Source organism: Salarias fasciatus, chromosome 2 (assembly GCF_902148845.1).
Source record: "Salarias fasciatus chromosome 2, fSalaFa1.1, whole genome shotgun sequence".
NCBI lineage: Eukaryota > Metazoa > Chordata > Actinopteri > Blenniiformes > Blenniidae > Salarias > Salarias fasciatus.
Window position 1 is genome coordinate 10075213 of NC_043746.1, and position 18932 is coordinate 10094144.

At 45.4% G+C, this 18932-nt stretch overlaps 1 protein-coding gene across 1 annotated transcript in view; it reads left to right on the forward strand.

Moving 5' to 3' along the window:
• The window catches only part of flt4 (fms related receptor tyrosine kinase 4), a 54228-nt gene that overhangs the window by 26494 nt on the left and 8802 nt on the right, over nucleotides 1-18932 (forward strand). Inside the window, exons 4-16 of the mRNA XM_030109340.1 lie at nucleotides 1530-1663; nucleotides 1773-1938; nucleotides 3523-3662; nucleotides 3760-3931; nucleotides 6513-6630; nucleotides 6747-6931; nucleotides 7576-7741; nucleotides 12119-12254; nucleotides 12863-12971; nucleotides 14779-15138; nucleotides 15690-15836; nucleotides 16599-16730; nucleotides 17128-17234. Coding sequence (XP_029965200.1) covers nucleotides 1530-1663; nucleotides 1773-1938; nucleotides 3523-3662; nucleotides 3760-3931; nucleotides 6513-6630; nucleotides 6747-6931; nucleotides 7576-7741; nucleotides 12119-12254; nucleotides 12863-12971; nucleotides 14779-15138; nucleotides 15690-15836; nucleotides 16599-16730; nucleotides 17128-17234 — 2072 coding nt within the window. The remainder of the gene's footprint in view (nucleotides 1-1529; nucleotides 1664-1772; nucleotides 1939-3522; nucleotides 3663-3759; nucleotides 3932-6512; nucleotides 6631-6746; nucleotides 6932-7575; nucleotides 7742-12118; nucleotides 12255-12862; nucleotides 12972-14778; nucleotides 15139-15689; nucleotides 15837-16598; nucleotides 16731-17127; nucleotides 17235-18932) is intronic.

Below are 18932 nucleotides of genomic sequence, written 5' to 3' on the forward strand. Positions count from 1 at the left end.
TACTTAACAATTTCGGCTGAGCGGTTTGTTTGCCGCAGTGCATGTGAGCCCTTCATGTGTGAACGTCTGAGCGGAAGCCATCGCCTGTGTTCATCAGCTCATTCCAGCTGTTTACGTGCATGTGAAATTTTCCTGTTGTGATTGTTTCTGTTGGCCTGTCTCCATTGTTTTTGTGCAAATGTTTCATCATTGGCATGTGCAGGAGCCTGTGTTCACATGTTTGCTAGGCAAGGTTTTACATGTATATATGCATGTTGGTGCTAAATAATGTCTCAGAGGGCTCCGCCACGGGCCTCGGCCTTTTTTCCGCGCTCCGTGCGCATTAGAGCCTTGTGGAAAGAGGAGTCTGATGCTTGTCATGTAAGGGAATCCTGCTGACCAGTTCACTCATGTGAAGCCTGTGTTTATTCCTCCTGACAGGGTGCCAAAACAGTTTCCACAGATCTAACCAGCGAGTTGATCAGAACCAGATGAAGTCGCGGCCATAAATTAGGCCCAGCGTGTGGTGGCTTTACGGGGGATGCACGCGGATTCAATTATCCAGACTGTTTTAGCCAGCGGTGCCTCCAGTACGAGCAGAAAGCATTAATGCATTATAGCTGTGGGCTCGCACAACTGTAAACATGCACAAGTGAAATGCACAGCAACTGTATTTCACCTTTTCACCTCCATTCTCATACATAAACCCAGCTTTATTTGCAAACGTCTCTTGCCTTGGGTGTGAAATCTTCTCTTCCAAAATCCACTGTGGCTGAATGCCTGCAGTGATTTATTGAGATGAGGTTAAACTGTGGGGACTTGTGTGTTATTTCTGTTGCTTGTGTGTATTCAGCCCTCCGCAGGGCAGAAATACACACCTCTGTTTAGTCTTGCAGCAGCTGGAAGTGATAGCACTGAACGCTAAAGAAAGTATGAAAAAAAAAGAAAAAGAAAGACTTTTATTCTGAAAGGGAGGGAGGCAAGCAGGTGGAAATCACACAGCAAATTTGACTGCTTTTCAGCAGTTGCTGGCATTGGGAGGGAGATAAGAATTTTTATAATAGTGTGCTCTCATGCTGCGAGGATATGAGCTTTTGTACTGATAAAAGCTGAAATGCAAACTGGACATGACTGCTGTGATGTCTCTTACAGCTCCGCGTATCAGTGGCTGCAAGTCAGGCACAGAAAAGAAAAAGGAAGAGAGAGAGAGAGACACACACACATCAAGGTGTCGAGGATAAAACACAGGAGAGACAGCTTGAGGTGGATTTCTAACTCTGTTTAGAGGATTAAACCCCTCGGCTGTCCCTCTTTTAGCTGGTCGTGTAATAGCAGTTCTTGATGTCATTTGCGAGTTGGGGGTGGGCGGGGGGGGCACTGAACTGCAGATAATCATGATAAACTCCATATAAGGCGGGTTCTCGGGGGTCATTATCAGACGGCGAGAGATCAGGCTGTCTGCTCATGAAGTTTCCTCGGTAATAGCCGTCATTACCCCGGATGGTATGGCGGTTATCCTCTAACAGCCCTGTGTCGCTCCCCTCTTTCAGACCCCGAGCAGCCCTTCCTCAGGAAGCCTGGCAACGGAAACAACCTGGAGACTATTTTCATCACCCGCTCCTCCACGCACATCATCGTGCCATGTCTGGTGACGGTGCCCGATCTGAACGTCACCCTCTACGCGGTCGGTGCCCGCCGCCATTCCTCAGACTCTATTACTCCCAGTCGAAGCTGTCAGGCGAGGCCTTAATAGATGTTTGGAGGGTCTGTAATTATTTCCGTGTCATCTCCAGTATCCCACGCCTCTGGAGGAGAGCGGGTTGACGTGGGACAACAAGCGTGGCTGGTTGATCCCCAGACGGATTATTGAGAGCGCGCCGATGCTGATTGGAATAACGTGTTTGGCTACACTGGGAGGCAAACCGTATCAATCCATCAACTACCTGATTCACACTACTGGTAATACACAACACAGTCCAAGATGCTTTGTATCCACTGATGGCAATTTCAAATATTTTGGTATTTTCTGTGCATATATTAGATATTTGAATGTTTTTTTTTTTCTCTGTACAATGGTCGTCGTTAATATCTTGGCTGATGTCCATCCGTTTACCCAATCATCGGTCCATTCCGAGCATCTTAGAGTCACAAATGAACCCAGCAAATCTTTGGATATTTGAAGGAAGCCAGAAAGAAACTCATGCATACAGGCTCAGGTTAAAGACACTAACTCGACACAGAAACTCCAATCATCAGGCTTCCTGCAGCCAAGCAAGCACCAGGATGCCTCCCGCTGATATTTCTATTGAATAGAATTTAAAAACAAACAAGCAAATGAGGCAGACCATTATACTGTCATGGTAAATCTCGATGCATTTGGCATCTTGACCTCTTCACTCAGTGCTTCCCTGTAATAAAAGCCTCTTTCAACATAATTAGGGATACTCTTTGAATCTTTGACGCAAATAAAAAGCATCAGTTACCAAATTTTGTCCTATTATTGACAAATTTGGCAGCACTATGGAGATACCAGGGATTTTACGTCTAAAAATGTAAAAAGTCATGTTTCAAATCCAGTTTAAAAACATAAAAATATGAAGAATCACGTGAATTTGGACTAATAAGCAACCACAAAAAGCACTTTTGATGTAGAAACAATATTTGAATTAAATATGAGACTTGAAGGAGAAATTCGAACTCAGCGGTGGCGCAACGCTGACTGACTCGCCGTCATAATTCAGCATGAAAATGAGCGAGCTAATTACGTCCTAACGCGGACGATTTAAAGGCTTTCATTGAATTATGCCATTTCCTCAAAAGCCATTCCCTTTTAATGCTGACTGTAAGTCAGTGATTCAACTGGGTAATGGAAAAGAAGAGAAGGGAGACATAATTGCCTCTTTGAGAGCAGCGGGATGACAAGGTGAGACTTTGTGCTTGAGGTCTCCTCTTGTTGTGAGTGAACTCGCCGGGACCCAGAAGCTCTCTGCCATGTTATGGGAGGTCGGCCGCTTTTCTTTTCAGCGACTAAAATAAAACTCATATCCACTGCTGGCAGTCAAAAGTAATGGCCACATCAGTCAGGAGGGAAACTCAGCGCAGGTCTTCGCTCCGAACACTAATGGGGTGTTTAAACAATCAGACGCTCACAGTCTGCAGCACAGCCGTCGCCAGCCGGTGTTTTTCTTTTTTTTTTTTCCCTGTCATTTCCAGCGATTGCAGACAGCGACGGCTTGAATATCAGGTACACACGCTGCTGTCCAAAGCCTTCCTGCCTTTTCCGCCTTATCTTTAATTGAAGCTTAACTACAGGCCGCTTTCATCCACACTCATTTCCCTCGGCCGTCGACACGCGGATGGAAACGCCGTGACGTTGTGACAGACAGCTCCTCTGTAGTGGGACGGCTTCACTCATCCAGAGAAAAGTCGTTTCCTCTGGCTGTGCGAGGAAGGAAAATCCACTGACGATGTTATGCTGACCTCTCCTCACTGTCTGCTTCTCCCACCCCTCTTTTTTTATTATTTTTTTTTTTTACTGGGCAGGAAGTCAGGTTTACGATGTCAAGCTGTTTCCTGAGGACCCGGTGGAGCTGCTCGTGGGGGAGCCCCTCACCCTGAACTGCACCGCACTGGTGGAGTTTAATGCCGGGGTCGACATTCAGTGGACGTACCCCGGCAAGCAGGTCATCAATTAGCTCAGACTGGAAAAAGCAGAAGGGTTTCACCCTCTTCCGCCTGAGGTGTGACGATGATGCTCAAAGCTTGTTTCTCCTCAACCAGACAAACAGCTGGGTGGAGATGAAGCCCCTCCGCGAGGCTCGGTCCCACGCCACCGAGGCCGTCAGCATCCTGACCATCCACAGCGTCAACGTCACGGACTCTGGACCGTACATCTGCAATGTCACCAGCACGGACACAACGCTCACCCAGCAGACTCAGGTCATGGTTCACGGTAAGCCGCTTTTCTCGACAAACAACAATCACTGCAGTGAGCTTGTTTTTCTTCAATAGATTAATTCCCCAGAACCTCTCATGGGCAACGCGACAAAGCGTGTCAAATCCCGGACCGGGATTGCCCTGCATTATCCTGCATGTATTTCATTGTCAACCTGCTGCAGCTCTTGGTTCTCCACTTTTCCCTATAAGATTCTCATTTTTGTCGAGAACATATCAGAATGATGACATTATCATATCATCAGATTTTGGGATGAGTTTCTCTATTTCTGACTGTCTCAGTTGAGACAATATGCTTGCTGGATGGCTACTGAGCCTCAGTTTTACTCAGTCTGAGTAAAATGCGTTGCCCAACAAACTCCCCTGCCGTTCATCTTATCACAGCGTTATGATTCTGTCCAGTGGTCAAGACTAGATATCAGTATAGGTGAAACAGCTAACTGTGAATTGTTACAAGCGGCTCCCAGATGGAGTGTCTGCTTGACACACAGCAAAGTATCCCTTTAACCAGACACTTGAACACAGCGAAGGCCTTTCTCTCTTCAACCAGCTGACTGTCTTTGTTGTGGTAAACTCCTCAGGGAGATGTAGGTGAATGTGGGTGAACGAGTCGGCGGCAGATATTTTCACTTGACATTTTCATGAAATTAGACGTGATCTGACTCCTGGCCCACTTCACACAAACCTGAAATTACCTGAAAAGTTCAGTGTCTCGCCGGCACTGGCGAACACCTCCGACAGGTTTGCGGGAGCAACCTGGGAGCAAAGCTGAGGTTTATCCCGGCTTCCTGTCTGTCATTGAATCAGGTCACTGCCGCCACATGCACACCGTGAGCCTGTAGAGACGAGGGGAGTGGTAGCTAGAGGAGCCACATGAAGTACCGTCTGAGAAACAGAAGGTTATATCGCATTCATGAAGGACTCTGCACCCATCGTGCTCAAGTGGCTCTGGATTTTCGTATGAGCATATCACGTTTCGCAGCTGCTGGCATCAAATCAACGCCACAATTATTCATTCAATATTTGTTGCACAACTTTTTTTGTTGAAGCAATTGCCACCACTTGCACGTATCAGTTTCCACCTTATTTCATACATGATCAATTTTTCCTCGATTTCGCAGCAGTAATTATTATAATATTATCCCCACTTTCATCTTGCTGGCATATTCAGACCGAAAATCTCATGTTTTTGATTAGTCAGGCATGATTGAAACCTCATTAAGCATTAGTATAATTACAGACTGTCATACACACGCACAGAAATGATCATTAGTCGAAGCACTAGTGTGTTATGTGTTATGAGTCACTTTACTTGTGTTTGTATTGGTTTGCTTCACACATCTCCGCATCCTGCTCCCCTCCTCCTCACCGCTGCAGGGACAGAGAGGATTATTTGGTAGTTTAACCGCGGCAGGCAGTCCTACTACTCTGAGGGATTTGCTAAATGTTCTGTTCTGTTATTTTTTTTTTTTTTTGCACCTGAGCTTGTACATGACAAATGCCAGCCGCATCCAAATAAGGCGACTTTATAATTACCTCTTGCTTTTCTCCTCTCCGGTTAGAGCCAGCCTCCTGTCTGCAGGAATGTGTCACGCTGTCTGGTCCTGATTCAATCTGTCTGTTAGATGCTGCTCATCTCGTTCCTCAGTTTATTCTCTGAATATTGATAAACTGACTGGAAGGCCAAGCTGTAATCTACTTTATTTTACTGCTTTATAAACTTTGTTACTTCTGTGGCAAGACGTTGTGTAATATTTATGTTATGTAAGTTTCTGAATTATGATTTGCGATGAAAACAGAAAAAAAAGGGAGTTGGGTCGTATACGAATTGATATAACTTAGATAAAAGAGCTATGAGCAAACTGACATTGAAAGCAATTAAAACAAAGTTGTGCAATTTGATTTTTTTGCAGCAAAATAATGGTATAAATGGAAGATGACAATATGTGTCTACATGCAGTTTGGCTTTGGCAGAGGAAATTTGGCTTTTTTTTTCATCAGTGCAACCCGCATCCGCTGCTCCACTGCTCATCCCACAAATTCACATTCCATGCAAAACATAGGACGTAGAAATAATTGAATTGGTGAGATTTTTTTGCCAAGAATTTGGTGGTGCGTGTTCACATGCTTTCAGCTGATAAGCAGCTTACTTCCACTTTCACACCTTGGAGCTTTTCCACAAGTGTTTGTCTCTAAATTTTCACTTTGAGCTGTAATTGAAATGGCTGCATCATCGAATATGCAAAAAGTGTCTCTGATTCCAATATCCTGAGTGAGTCACTGCACAAAAATGCCTTCGGTTATCTGTACAAAACCTCAAACCTGTCCTTCTGTGAGCCTATTCTCGCACAAGGTCATAAGCAAGTTGCGATTTCTAAGAATTTATGGCATCTTTCACCGTCCCTTCGCTTCATTGTGCGAAGCATCTGCGACCGATGCCGGGAAAAGAAGATACATCCACAAAGTTTTCCTGCGTGACCTTTCATGCCTGCGGTGTTTCTCGTGTGTTTGACCATTCACCTTGCAGCTTTTGAAGCATGATCTGCTTTATCTGAGAGCCCGAATTCCTCTAATTCCAGAGAGGCCTTTTATCAGCCTGGATTACAGGAGCGGACCTGAGCTGGAGGTAACTGCTGGTCAGGAGTCGTTTAAGTTGCAAGTGAATGTCTCGGCCTTCCCCGCGCCTGAAACACAATGGTAAGATCAGACTGTGGTGCACTGAATACACATAATGGATCATTTAGGATTCAAGTCTGCAGACGCTTGACAGACCGACTGAGGTTCGGAACGTCCCGTGTGTGTGCTGCGTGCAGGTTTAAAGACGGAAAGTTGATAAACCAACGGCCGGAGTTCAAGATGAAGAGGATGAGAATGCACCTCAATCACGCCCTGGAGATCCGGGCCGTGTGTCCGGAGGACGCCGGCTTGTACACGGTGGTGCTGAAAAACCGCGCTGCCCTGCTGGAAAAGAGGCTCGACATGAAGCTGCTGGTCAACGGTATGTTTCAAACACGCACTGAGATTGTTAGCATTCCTGCCGCACGGTCTCCCACGCAGGTGACGAGCTCTGCAGGCTTCATGGTCGATAAAACTGTGAGAGTAGTTGTGTGATATTTGTGTGTCTTCAGTCTAGCCCTTTAATGTGTTTTTGCAGGTTTTTGGGCGGTGTTATTATAGCTGCAAAGAGCTCCAGCTGCTATTGTGTTTACTATTCAGTCTGCTTTTATTTATTTTTTTGTTCAAGAAAGAATAGTTAATGGATTTGTACTTCCAGACAGGCTGGATTTATCTCGTTAGCTTCAAATCAACCCGGGAGCACAACACAGATGCTAATTGGACAAGATCAAAATGCTGTGTTTAATCAGTTTATTAGTTTGTTCACATAACTTCTCCTCAGTAGGACAAGTGAGAACCACCAAGTAGAGTCATGGTTGTTTTCGCTCCTGCTTGCGATTCGTCTCTGTTTCATAATGCTGTGTTGTAGTAACAATCTTCCCACAGTTTCCTCCCACAGCTGAAGACTTCTAAACTAGAAATTAAATGTTTCGTAACTATGGGAGTGAGAGGTTGCTGTGAGAGCGTGTCCAGCGGACGTGCAGTCTGCGGGTCTTGTGCTGATTGCTCAGCTCCCCTCTTCTCCAGTCCCCCCACAGATTCACGAGAAGGAGGTGGCCGATCCCTCCACCCCTTACCCCAGCGGCGGCGGCCAGACGCTCACGTGCACCGCCGACGGCCTCCCCGCACCCAACGTCAGCTGGCAGTGGAGGCCCTGGGGCCCCTGTGTCCTCAACGGCACCCAAAGCCGAGCGTAAGAGAAAGCCTTCCTCTGTTCTCAGACAGGAGCCCGGTGGTTTTTTTGCAGTGTGGGAGAAGATAAGGGTTGATCAAACGGGTCTGGAAGGAGGAGTGGAGCGGGATGCGGTGCATGAAGCGATATGTGAGGCCAAATAACAGGAAGAAGTCAGTGTGAAATTATCCACTGGACCCGACTTCAGAGGAGAGGGAGGAGATAAGGCGGAGGAGACAGGGGAATGGAGGTGGATGGAGGGAAAGAGCAAAGAAGTGGCAGAAAATAAGGAGGAGGTGAAGTAAATGACTGGGGACAAAAAAAAAGAAAAAAAGACTAAAGCAAAGAGTGGGCTTGATGTCCGGCTGGTTTCCTCCCCCATGGGGTAATAATTCGCCTGCTCCAGCTCCGTCATGGTTCAGCTCTCCCGCAGCAGTGTCGCAAGCAAACATGGACAGGACGCACACACAGACTCCCTCGCTCGTTCATAAATGCACATAAACCACCTCGGTGCGTTTCAGCACATCAGGGCGCAATGCATTTTACTGACACACACACACACACACACACACACACACACACACACACACACACACACACACACACACACACACACACACATACACTTATCGCTGCAGGCTTTTTCTCCCGTTCTCCATCTCCTCGGAGATACACCACATGATATAATGGACTTTCTCGGCAGCCACATTCACTTTTTTCCTATTTTGAGCCCCACTGTTGTGGCGGAATATCCATCTGATATTCACCTAACTCTTCCATCTTCCTCCGAGGTGGATATTTTTTTTTTTTTTTTTTTTTACATTATCGCTGCCCTGACCTTACTATGTGGGCATGCAGCATTAGTGCACACACAGCCTGTACACATGCAGGCAGTGCGCTTACTAAACATGTAATCATGGCAGTTCGGAATTCTCCCACAGCTCACACTGAACGGCCGACGTTCTGCCTCGCGCTCCGTGAAATGTCAAATGTGATTTTTCTCAGATGAATGGATTGTTTCTGAAGACAAAGGGTGAATATAATTAACTTATTGTATATAGAGACTTTTCAGCAGTCTGTAATTCTCACAGCGACTCAAAAAGCAATGCCAGCTCAGATGCAGGACCCTCGGCCACCACGGGAAACCTGGGGTTCAGTCTATTCCGTTTTACTGGGATATATTTGAGGACAGACTTTAAGAATCCCCACGGCTTCGCTACGTAATGTGAGCGTGAGTGTACGTGGGATTGTTTTTGCGGCATTATAACTGTTAACTTCCTCTTCTGCCTCCTCTGTTGTTACATCAACCACCTCCATGTCCTCCTTCACGTCTATGAATAATTTCCGAGGTCTCCGTCTCCTCCTGTCGTTCTTCGTTCTCACTAACGCTCCTCAGTGCCCGTCCGAACCGCCTCGACCTGGCCTCTTCATCTCTGAACTCCTCACCCTTCTCCCAGGGATTTTTTTTTTTTTTCCATCTTCAGTCCTGTCCGTTCTGCTCACTCCCAATGAAGATCTCAGCATCTCAGCATCCCTGCCGCCTCCAGCTCAGATGGAACTGCTGTCTCCAAATCGTACATCACATCGGGTTTCCACTGCTGTGAGGTGTCTCCTTTCAGCCGCTGGTTTCCACCCTGCTCTGTCCATTACTCCAGATGGTTGACCCCGGGTGCTTGAACTCATCCATCTTCTCTGTCTTCCCTCCTGCCCCTCTCACTTACTACACTGACCGGCTTTCCTCTTCCCTCTGGCACCGACCTCCTCTTCTTTTGGATGTTTTCCACCTGCTCTCGACTGTCAGCCCACGTTACAAACAACTTCAGGCAGGTTAAGGTGGATAAACGAGTCCGGAAACAAAACGAATTCCACCCTCACCGACAAAGTGTCCCGCAGAACGTGCGGTTCGGAGGCTCCACCTGTCCTGCGTTTGATCCGTCTCCAGGTCGTTCGTCTGCGAGGCTTGCAGACTTCAATCAGACTGGACCGTTAGAAGCTCATGACTCACTGTTCAAAGGGTCTCGAGGCGAGTTTCTGTCTGGAACAAAGTTGAAATGAAGCGACAAATTTCTCCCCTGACAAAATAATGTAAACCAAACTCATGCAGCAGAGCTGTTGTGGAGTTTAATAAGTTTACCGTGACGTAACATCCAGAACAATCATTTCTTCCAAGTTAAATATCAACACAGTGCACGGCTGTATTTCCATTGTGGGATTTTTATCAGCAAAGAACTCAATAACCAACCAATCAACAACCTTCGGTCTGTATAGATGAGCCTAAATATTAAGCAGGACCTTTTTGTACATCATTCAGGTTAAGCTGAAAGGATGCAACATCTCTGTCACATCCAGGGTTTGATCCTCTTCATGCTCTTTCATTCCTGCTGCTTTCACACTTCGGCTGGACTTCAGTCAAACTGCACCAGAACCATTTGCGAACAAACAAAGACCCACTTTATAAGTGGGCTCAGTCCTTTTTTTTTTTTTTTTTTTTGATGTGCATAAAGCATCGCTGGTTGCAGTTTTTACACTTTCACAAAAAAAAAAAGAACCACTGTTCACAGAAATCCTGCCAGGATTCATTCTCACTGGACCAAAAGTGACAAGCACACCAAAAGCACAACCGGCGTCTGGTTTTCAAAATCCGGGCATATTTGTTCAGATTGATGGTGTGTTTATCCGCTTTAGTCACAGGCGGTGCTGGAGTTTCAGCTGTGTCTTGCTCAAGGACACATTACAGCTGAGAATCCAACTCCCATCTTCAGATTATGGGAAAATGTTTTCTACCACCTGAGCCACAGAATAATCTGAGCATCAACATGTAGCTTCATATTAGATTCAATTAAATTGATAGATCCTTATCTTTTCAGAAGGGTACATGGAAATAAATCAGTGGCTTGTTCGAGGTTCGACATGAAATGAGCATTTATTGTCATTATGTTATGAAACTTTCTGAGGTTTTCTCTCTCAATAAAAACAACAGTTGTAGAAAATAGAAATACTAAGATAGTATAACAAAAATATAAAAAGTATAATATCAGAACAGCAACCAAAGCAGGAATAATGAAAAAACTTAAAGTGTCTAGTGCAAAGTCCAATCCTGAAAGTTAAACTTTCGGCTTGGACTGGTGGACGGCTGCAGCGTTTGGCAGAAGACTGTTTCTCAGTCTGCTGGTTTCCGCTTTAATTGTTCCGAACCTCTTCCCCGGGGGCAGAGGTTCAAAGAGAAGAAGTGTCCAGAGTGAGACCAGTCGCTGTGTGTGCCTGCTGCTTTCTTTTTGATCCTGTTTGAGTAAATCAAGTCCAAACATTTAATCCTTTACCACCTGGATTCAGCTTTACGTGCTAAACATGAGGCTGCTGGCATAAAGAAATAAGAAGACACCATCTGCCGGGCTGCGTTCAAAGGTGAAAAGAATCCCTTCGTCTCAGGATTGTGGATTAATGAGGGTACTAAGACATCGCTTGTCTGGAATGTTTGAAGGAAGAAATGTGAGAAATTGCCAGGTAGAAGCCCCTCAACAGGCCAAGAATAAGTTTGGGACAGGACAGCAGTGCTCTTTGGTTTTTCTACAAACTTCTCATTTTAGATGCCATTTGTTGAGAGCTTCGGAAGTGTAGATCAACCAGATCTGCTACCTTTAGAAAGCTTCACTAATTGGCTGCCCGTGATATCGCTTCACTGCTCTTCGACAGAACTCCTCACATAACCCTTCTTTGACAAGGAGCTGATTTGATTTTATGTCAAAGTGTCATTTTTTTTAAATTCAGTGTTACCACGTGCAACACCGTAAACTGTTGACACTGAACCCCACTTTTCCCCACTGATGTTTTAGCATCTTACTGGCGATCTTGAAATTGGATGAAGCGGTTTAACACTGTGGCATGTCGGATCGACCCGCTGGCATGACATGAATGTTAAAGAGGAACAATGACAGGATCACTAATTCAACATGCGTCCATTCATTTGAAATAGTCCCCCCCCCCCCCCCCCCCCCCCCCCCCCCGCTGTTCATATCAGTGTTTGATAAATCTATACTGTTTGTTATGTAGAAAACAAAGTGCAATTTCTTTTGATTATTGCAGAATGGTTGCCTTTGTTATAAAAATCCAAAATATAAAAATTAATTTCACATTTCATTAGTTCAGCTGTGATGTTCACACTGTGAATAATGAAAACTCATATCGTAGGGTTTTTTTTTTTTTTTTTTTTCCCCCATTAGTTACCAGGACTTCTCGTAATTGCCTCAGCTTTGGGATGCGAACTGCTCTGCATGTAGGAGAAATTCTCATAAAATCTACGGGACACGGTTTGATGTGCTTCTGAATTCCCCACCACTGCCCGCCGTCTGCTCTACATGTCAATGAGGGGAAGCGTCATGTGTCTGTGCTTTTCTCCAGGGCCCGGAGAGACAGGAAGGGCCGGAGCGACAAGATAGCGGACTGTCAGAACTGGCAGAGCATTAACTCGGAAAATGCCATGAATGAAATCGAAGCCGTTGAAACGTCGGCCGAAGAGGTGGACGGCCGCGAAAAGGTTCGTCACCTCTTCTCGTGTTTGTTCCTGTCTTTTCCTGAATACACCTACCTTTTATTGCACCTTAAAAATCCATTCACGTCTAATGTGATTACGTGGTTGCAACACAAAGTGACAGGATATGATTAGAACGTAACCCAGAATGAACGCATTTATGTAAGTGGACTTATCCATGAACTGCGATGGCTTTACGTAAGTGTCCCAAATTCTGAGCTCCATAACAAAATTTGTCAATCAAGAGCCATTTCCACAGTAGAAATATTTAGAACAGTCTTCCTCTGCAGACTTCCTGTAAGAGCTGGTTATAAACACACACACACACACACACACACACGTAAAAGGGGGTAAATGTGCTCGCACACACGCCCGTGCAACCTGAAGACCACAACCATAAGAGGAAATCACCACATGAATGTGCTCACACGTGCAAACATCCCATTTTTTCAATCGCACCTGAGTGATTTTCCCTTTTGTCGGCCTGTCAGCAGAAAACCTGCTCGGCGTCGGCTCAACAAAGGCCCGCACGACAACACGCCGCTCTCCCTTGTAAAATATGCATGTTTGCATCCGTCGAATTAAAATCTCATCCTCCGTTTCCCCCCTCGCAGATAGTGAGCAGGCTTCAGATTCGCAACGCCAGCGTTTCCGTCGTGTACAAGTGCTCCGCTGAAAACAAAGTGGGCAAAGATGAGAGGCTGATCCACTTCCATGTAACCAGTGAGTGTGTCACCTTTCACTGTTGAAACAAAACACTGCAGATTTCTTTTTTTTTTGTTCTTTGCCCCAAACTCCCACCAGAGGTAAGATTTTTCTGTTTTTAACTGGGGTATTTGACTTTTCCTCATTACAATGGAGGTGACTGGGCTTCACTGCTGAATAAAGCAGGGAGAGCATTAGATGTCACTCTCAGGCACAAAATCCGTGGCTCAACAGGTCAGGAAACCCTGAACCGCTTGGTTTCCTCTGAAGTGACTGTTCTAAGCCTCTTCAACAGCAAGAGAGCTCAGTGAAAATTATGGAAGTTTAATATCCTGATCCTTTGCAGTTCAGTCTGATCTACCGCTTATTTTTCCTGTGTTTGTTCTTTTATCTTTGATAAAGGTTCGGCTGAGAGAAAAATGTGCAAAGCAGTTTGAATACATTTCACAGTCTGCTGAATTTTCCGGCTAGAAATAAACAGAGGGGAGTTTTTCAGTTGCATTATAATTATTTGGTATTTTGGACGGTGTTTGTGGGGAGGAGTAAGGACTTTTAGAGGAACTGTCAAACCAGCCACACTCCGTATGTGACTGTTCTGTTCATTAGTACTCTTGCGCGTCTGTGCACAAAGCCCCGCAGCCTCATTATGGTTTTTATGTCAAAGAAATAGTCGCACAGTAAAGTCGACTCAGTGACAACGGTACGCAACGTGGCGCTAATATCTCATTTTATTGACGTGCCTGAAATAAAAAAAAAAAAAGAATGCTGTAGTTAGATACCGCTCTGTTTAACACTTTCACTCGCGTTGCTGGCAGGATTTGACGTGTAATTCTCATAACCACAACTCTGATGCCATTCATGATAAGTAGGTATGCTTTTACAATCTGCATAAATTGATCATTTAAAGTCTGCCTGAGCCACTGATGGATGAAAAATTCTATTTTCAGTTTGTTAAACCACTTGAAATTGGCTTATTAGCTTCTAAAATTAGACTTTCAGTTGTGAATTTAGGGAAACATATTTCCATCAACAACCTTCAGCTAATGAAATCAGTCAAACCAGCAGCTGTCCCAGCAGCATGGGCATGAATTCACTGTGTTTTCTGCTTTGTTAAAGACCCTAAATACCAAAAGAAAAAACTGCATGGAGATTCAATTGATTCAGATGAAGCTTCATTTAGCAGAAACAGCTCATAAGTAATGAAAGCTGTTTGCTCAAACCTTCAGACTAATCAACTTTTACTGTAACTAAGTGTAAATTAAAATCAGTATCAGGTCATTAAACATGTGCTAAATTAATCAGGAGTAGGTTCAGGACAGAAAGCAGCTGAATGGGAAAGGAGATGACATGAGAGAAAGACATATTTTCACTCAAGACGTGATCACATGTGGAGGACTGTTGAAAATCAATATATAATTAGTATGATTGGGTAGTGATATACCGGGGAAAGACGTGTGAGTCGTCCAGGATGCGCTCTGCCATCTCTCATAGTTAGCTGGGATCGGCTCCAGTGCCGTGAGGCAGTATAGAAGATGAATGGATGCATATCTCACTCTCAGCACTCCGAATTTATCATGAGGTTTGGTTCAGCTGCTGTGGTGCCAAAAACTTCTGATTTATCAACTCTGAACTGCAGACAACAATGATCGAATGTTTATCACATATCAAGGATAGATTATGCTGTTTAGTTTATTTAGATAATTGTTTTTATTCAAAATGAGTAAAGGTCAATCTAATGTGCTGAAGTGAAGACAAGTGGAAGTTTCAAGAGTTACAGCTGTTTGGCGAACCTAACCACCTGTCTCTCTGGTTCTCTTCTTCAAAGCCATCCCAGAAGGCTTCAGCGTGGACGTTCACCCCTCCGAAAACCCCCTGGAGCACGAGAAGCTGTCTCTGAGCTGCAGCGCCGACAATTACACCTATCAGCAGCTGCAGTGGTTCCGCCTCGACCCCCGGGCCCTGCTGGACGAGCGGGGCAGGCCTCGGGAGCCGGACTGCGGGAGCCTGCACCTCCACGCCGACCCGCTCCCCGGCCGGCTCTCCTTCCAGGAGCCCTCCAACAGCTGGGTCGCGGACTTTGCCATTCACTCCATACAGCTGCAAGATGAGGGTCATTATGTGTGTGAGGCTCAGAGCAGGCGCAGCGGGGAGAAGCAGTGCCTGTACAGGAACATCTCTGTCAAAGGTGAGCGATTGGAGGAGCGAAAGCTTCCCAGACAGCGGTCTTTCCAACCGCCGCTTATTATAGAGAGAGGCTCCAGCAGTGGGAACACACACACCAGAGCTGGTTTAGAAGCCCAAAAATACACACACACACACACACTCACAGAGCGGTTCCCACGCAGCCCGTCACCCACATCCACACATGATGGAGAGAGAAGCCGCTGTTTGCAGACCGTCGATACTCCTGTATATGTAGTGACACCAGCCAGAGCCGCAGCGCTCCGGGCCGGAATTCATGCCTCATTCATGTTCTGTGCTGTGTAACCTTGCATTAACGCCTGGAGGACAGATGCAGGTCCAGATCTTTTTTTTTTTTTTTTTTTTTTTTTTTTTTTTCTATCTCCTGCCCTTTTCCTAATCCTTTGAGATCCGTTCTAAAATATCATGTACGCTTACAGTCCTCGGGTTGATATTACAAGTCGTAATGTCCATTTCGCTCTCTCTTTCGCGTTTGTCCCCCCCCCCCCCCCCCCCCCCCCCCCCCACTTCCCATCTCCCCGCCCCACTTCACAGCCCTGGAGGCACCTTGGTATAAGCACAGCCTCACCAACCAGACAGTGAATGTGACCGAGTCTCTGCGGATGGAGTGCGATGCGGAGGGGAGACCCGTGCCCCGCCTCTCCTGGTTCAAAGACAACCAGCCTCTCCACCAAATGTCAGGTAGCATGAATCCACCTACTCAGGTTCACAGACAGCCGCCCGCCAGCGCGGCGGCCATATGCTGTAGCGCAGCCGCTGTCCTTGAGGAAATTTGCCCCCCTGGGATTTAACTGGGCCGGACTTGCATCTCTCGTTTATTATTTCTCAGAAAGTGAGCATAAATTAAAATCTGCTTGGCAATGACTGAACATCACAGCAAAAAAAAAATAACTAAACAAAATAATGTTTTGCAGATGTTGCACTTTTTGAAGGCATGTATCAAGTTCTCCTTTAAAAGCAAATATGCAAACACACACACACACACACAGGTCTGTCTATATACACTAGTGGTGAACAAACATGCCAAAAGCAGCCAGTGACAGGCATACTTATGTGTTTGCTGTACGCCCACCCACACGCGCCCACACACGTGCACGCACACACACTCACACAGGCCTGCAGGCTGTTGGTCAAGGCTCATTAGCTTTCACAGTGTGCATCTTAACATCTAAAGGAGATGAGGGGGTGAGATGAGTCAATATGGGTCTGAGTGACACCTGAGGCTTGGGCCCCGCTCCAAGAGGCTGCTGGGATATGTGGCTCCACACAAACGAAATGATAAACCGATCCTCGGGATTGAAACCCAGCGATCTGAATTATGAAACAGCAGGGAGGGGTGAGGGAGTGACGATAAGTTAAAAAAATCATTGCCTCAGAAGCGCCCAGGCGGGGGCTGGAGTGCCCTTGTGCACGTCGGAGTTAATCCTGTGTTTTCCGTCGCAGGGATCCAGCTGCAGGACTCGAACCGCACGCTCAGTATCCAGCGGGTGACCGAGGAGGACGCCGGCCTCTACACCTGCACCGCCTGCAACCAGCGGGGGTGCGTCCACTCCTCGGCAGCCGTCAGGGTCATCGGTGAGACAGGCGAACACACAGATGACGGGTTTTTTCAAGTGCACTCGGGCCTGAAATCAGAGTTGCCCCTGAAGCCACATCGTCACCCGTAAAATGTGCAGGTCTCAAATTTTAATTATTCACCTCGCGCAGCGTTTCACTGCGGCTGCATCCTTTGTGCTTCTGCGTCGCTCTCCGGCATTAATTCAGAGTCGCAGGCTATTGGGACGTTTTAATAATCAGGATGAATAATTGAGTGCATTTGCGGGCAGTCCTGGAAGGATCGGCGGCTAAAATGAGTTAATGTCCGCCCAGAACTGTCATTTAACCCAAAGCTTTAATATGAGGATTTAAAAAAAAAAAAAAAAAACCCTTTCAGCTCCAAGTTCTTGTTTTCTGCTTTTGTTGTTCTGCCAAGGCTCCAGCGATAAGGCCAGCGTGGAGATCGTGATCCTCATCGGCACGGCAGTGATCGCTGTTTTCTTCTGGGCCTTGCTCATCCTCATCTTCTGCAATGTGAAGCGGGTCAGAGGGCGCCGCTCTTTACCGTCCGTTTTATGAGAGAAACTAACAGCCTGTGAACCAAGCTTCGCGACCTTTGACTTACAGCATGTCTGTCAGCCTCTGGTCAGTGTTTTTGACCCCACGGTCTGTAATTATCATTCTCTGAGAGAATTACTCCTGTCTGCCTTGTAGTGAGGACTATTATTCATGCTCACACTCAGTATCCAGCTGCTTTTCGTTTTCCACTCACCATGTCCTTTTTTATGGTTTGTTTTTCTCAAATTTTTGTGTCTCCCTCCTATTTCTTCACTAATTTCATGACAAAACTTACATTTTATCCCAACCTTCTCCACTCTCACAGTTAAGCTGACTTTAAAAGCATGACCGGAGAGTTTTCATTTTCAGCTTGTCTGCAATTTTGAAGCAAAAATAGCTGAATATAGTTGTCTTACGTCTTCAAAAAGTAGTAAAGTCGCTTTACTTATGACTCAGACATGAAATGTGTGATTCCTTGGTAAAAACGACTCAAACATAGAATATCTCATTAGTGTTGCTGCACATTAGCAGAGCTGTCAGCATTGTGTTGGTCTGAAGACTTCTTCACATTTACTCTTGAAGAAAAAAAAACAGTGGATAAATAAGCAACTGGAATAAATTACTAATATGCAGACAGCTCTTATAAAAGTTATAATGTTTATTTTGGGGATGTAACTTTAATGCTGGCACCAGGGAGGAAAACTAACAGATCCTTCAGAGAGACAGCAGCTCTGCAGCTGTTTAATCTTCAGCAAATGTAACTACCTGTCTTACTTATATTATATGTTTTAAAAAAATCACAGCCAACAGTAGTGTATTACATTCCTTTTACTTTGCAATGCAGTACTGACTCTGGTCAACAGTATAAAAGGAAATGAGGGATATTATGTCTCTTTTTTTTATGTTTTCTGGAATTATTGTGGTGTAGAACATGTTTATTCATCTGTCATTTGGCCATTACATCGGCTGTTGTAGCACAGGCAGCTTTATCTGATCATCTTCAGGTTATTAAAATGGAAAAGCTCACATTGATTCGAACGCCCTGTTAATGTTATTACACATGACGATAGCAGAGAAGGCTGGATGAAGGATACGGATGGAGGAAGGTGTCAATATGAATATTTTACCAGATTCTGAGTGAATGGGGAAACATCAGGAGGAGCTGACTCATGTCCTGCAGAAATGTTTTCAAAATTAAACTAAAAATTGAATAAGGAGGGACTAAAGAAAAATGCAAAAGATTGGCTCAAGCAAAATTTATTTGTTTACATAGTTTTATATAGTTGTATAAATGAGTTTTATAACTTTTGTTTATAGTTGCAGTTATGTTATTTAAATGTGTGTATCTATTGTGATTGTATGTAAATCGTAGATGAAGGGGGCTGCTTCATTTAGATTCTCGCCTTGGGTGCCACTTTGTGTTCGGCTGGCTCTGCTCAAGAGCATAAACGCCAAAAAGCAGTCCAGCTAATTAGATGGTAATGTGGTCTTCTCTTCGGGACCGCCACAGCTCACGCTGTGGAATTTGTTCGCTCCTCCTGCCAATGGCTGCCAGTCAAACACAGATGAGGCCTTCAGCTCAACAAAAAGCTCTGCTACCTTTTTCTTTGTCGTTTCCCATTTACTCTTTTTTAAAAAACGAAAAACCCACCACTGATAGACTGGACGGCAATCTCTTCCTCA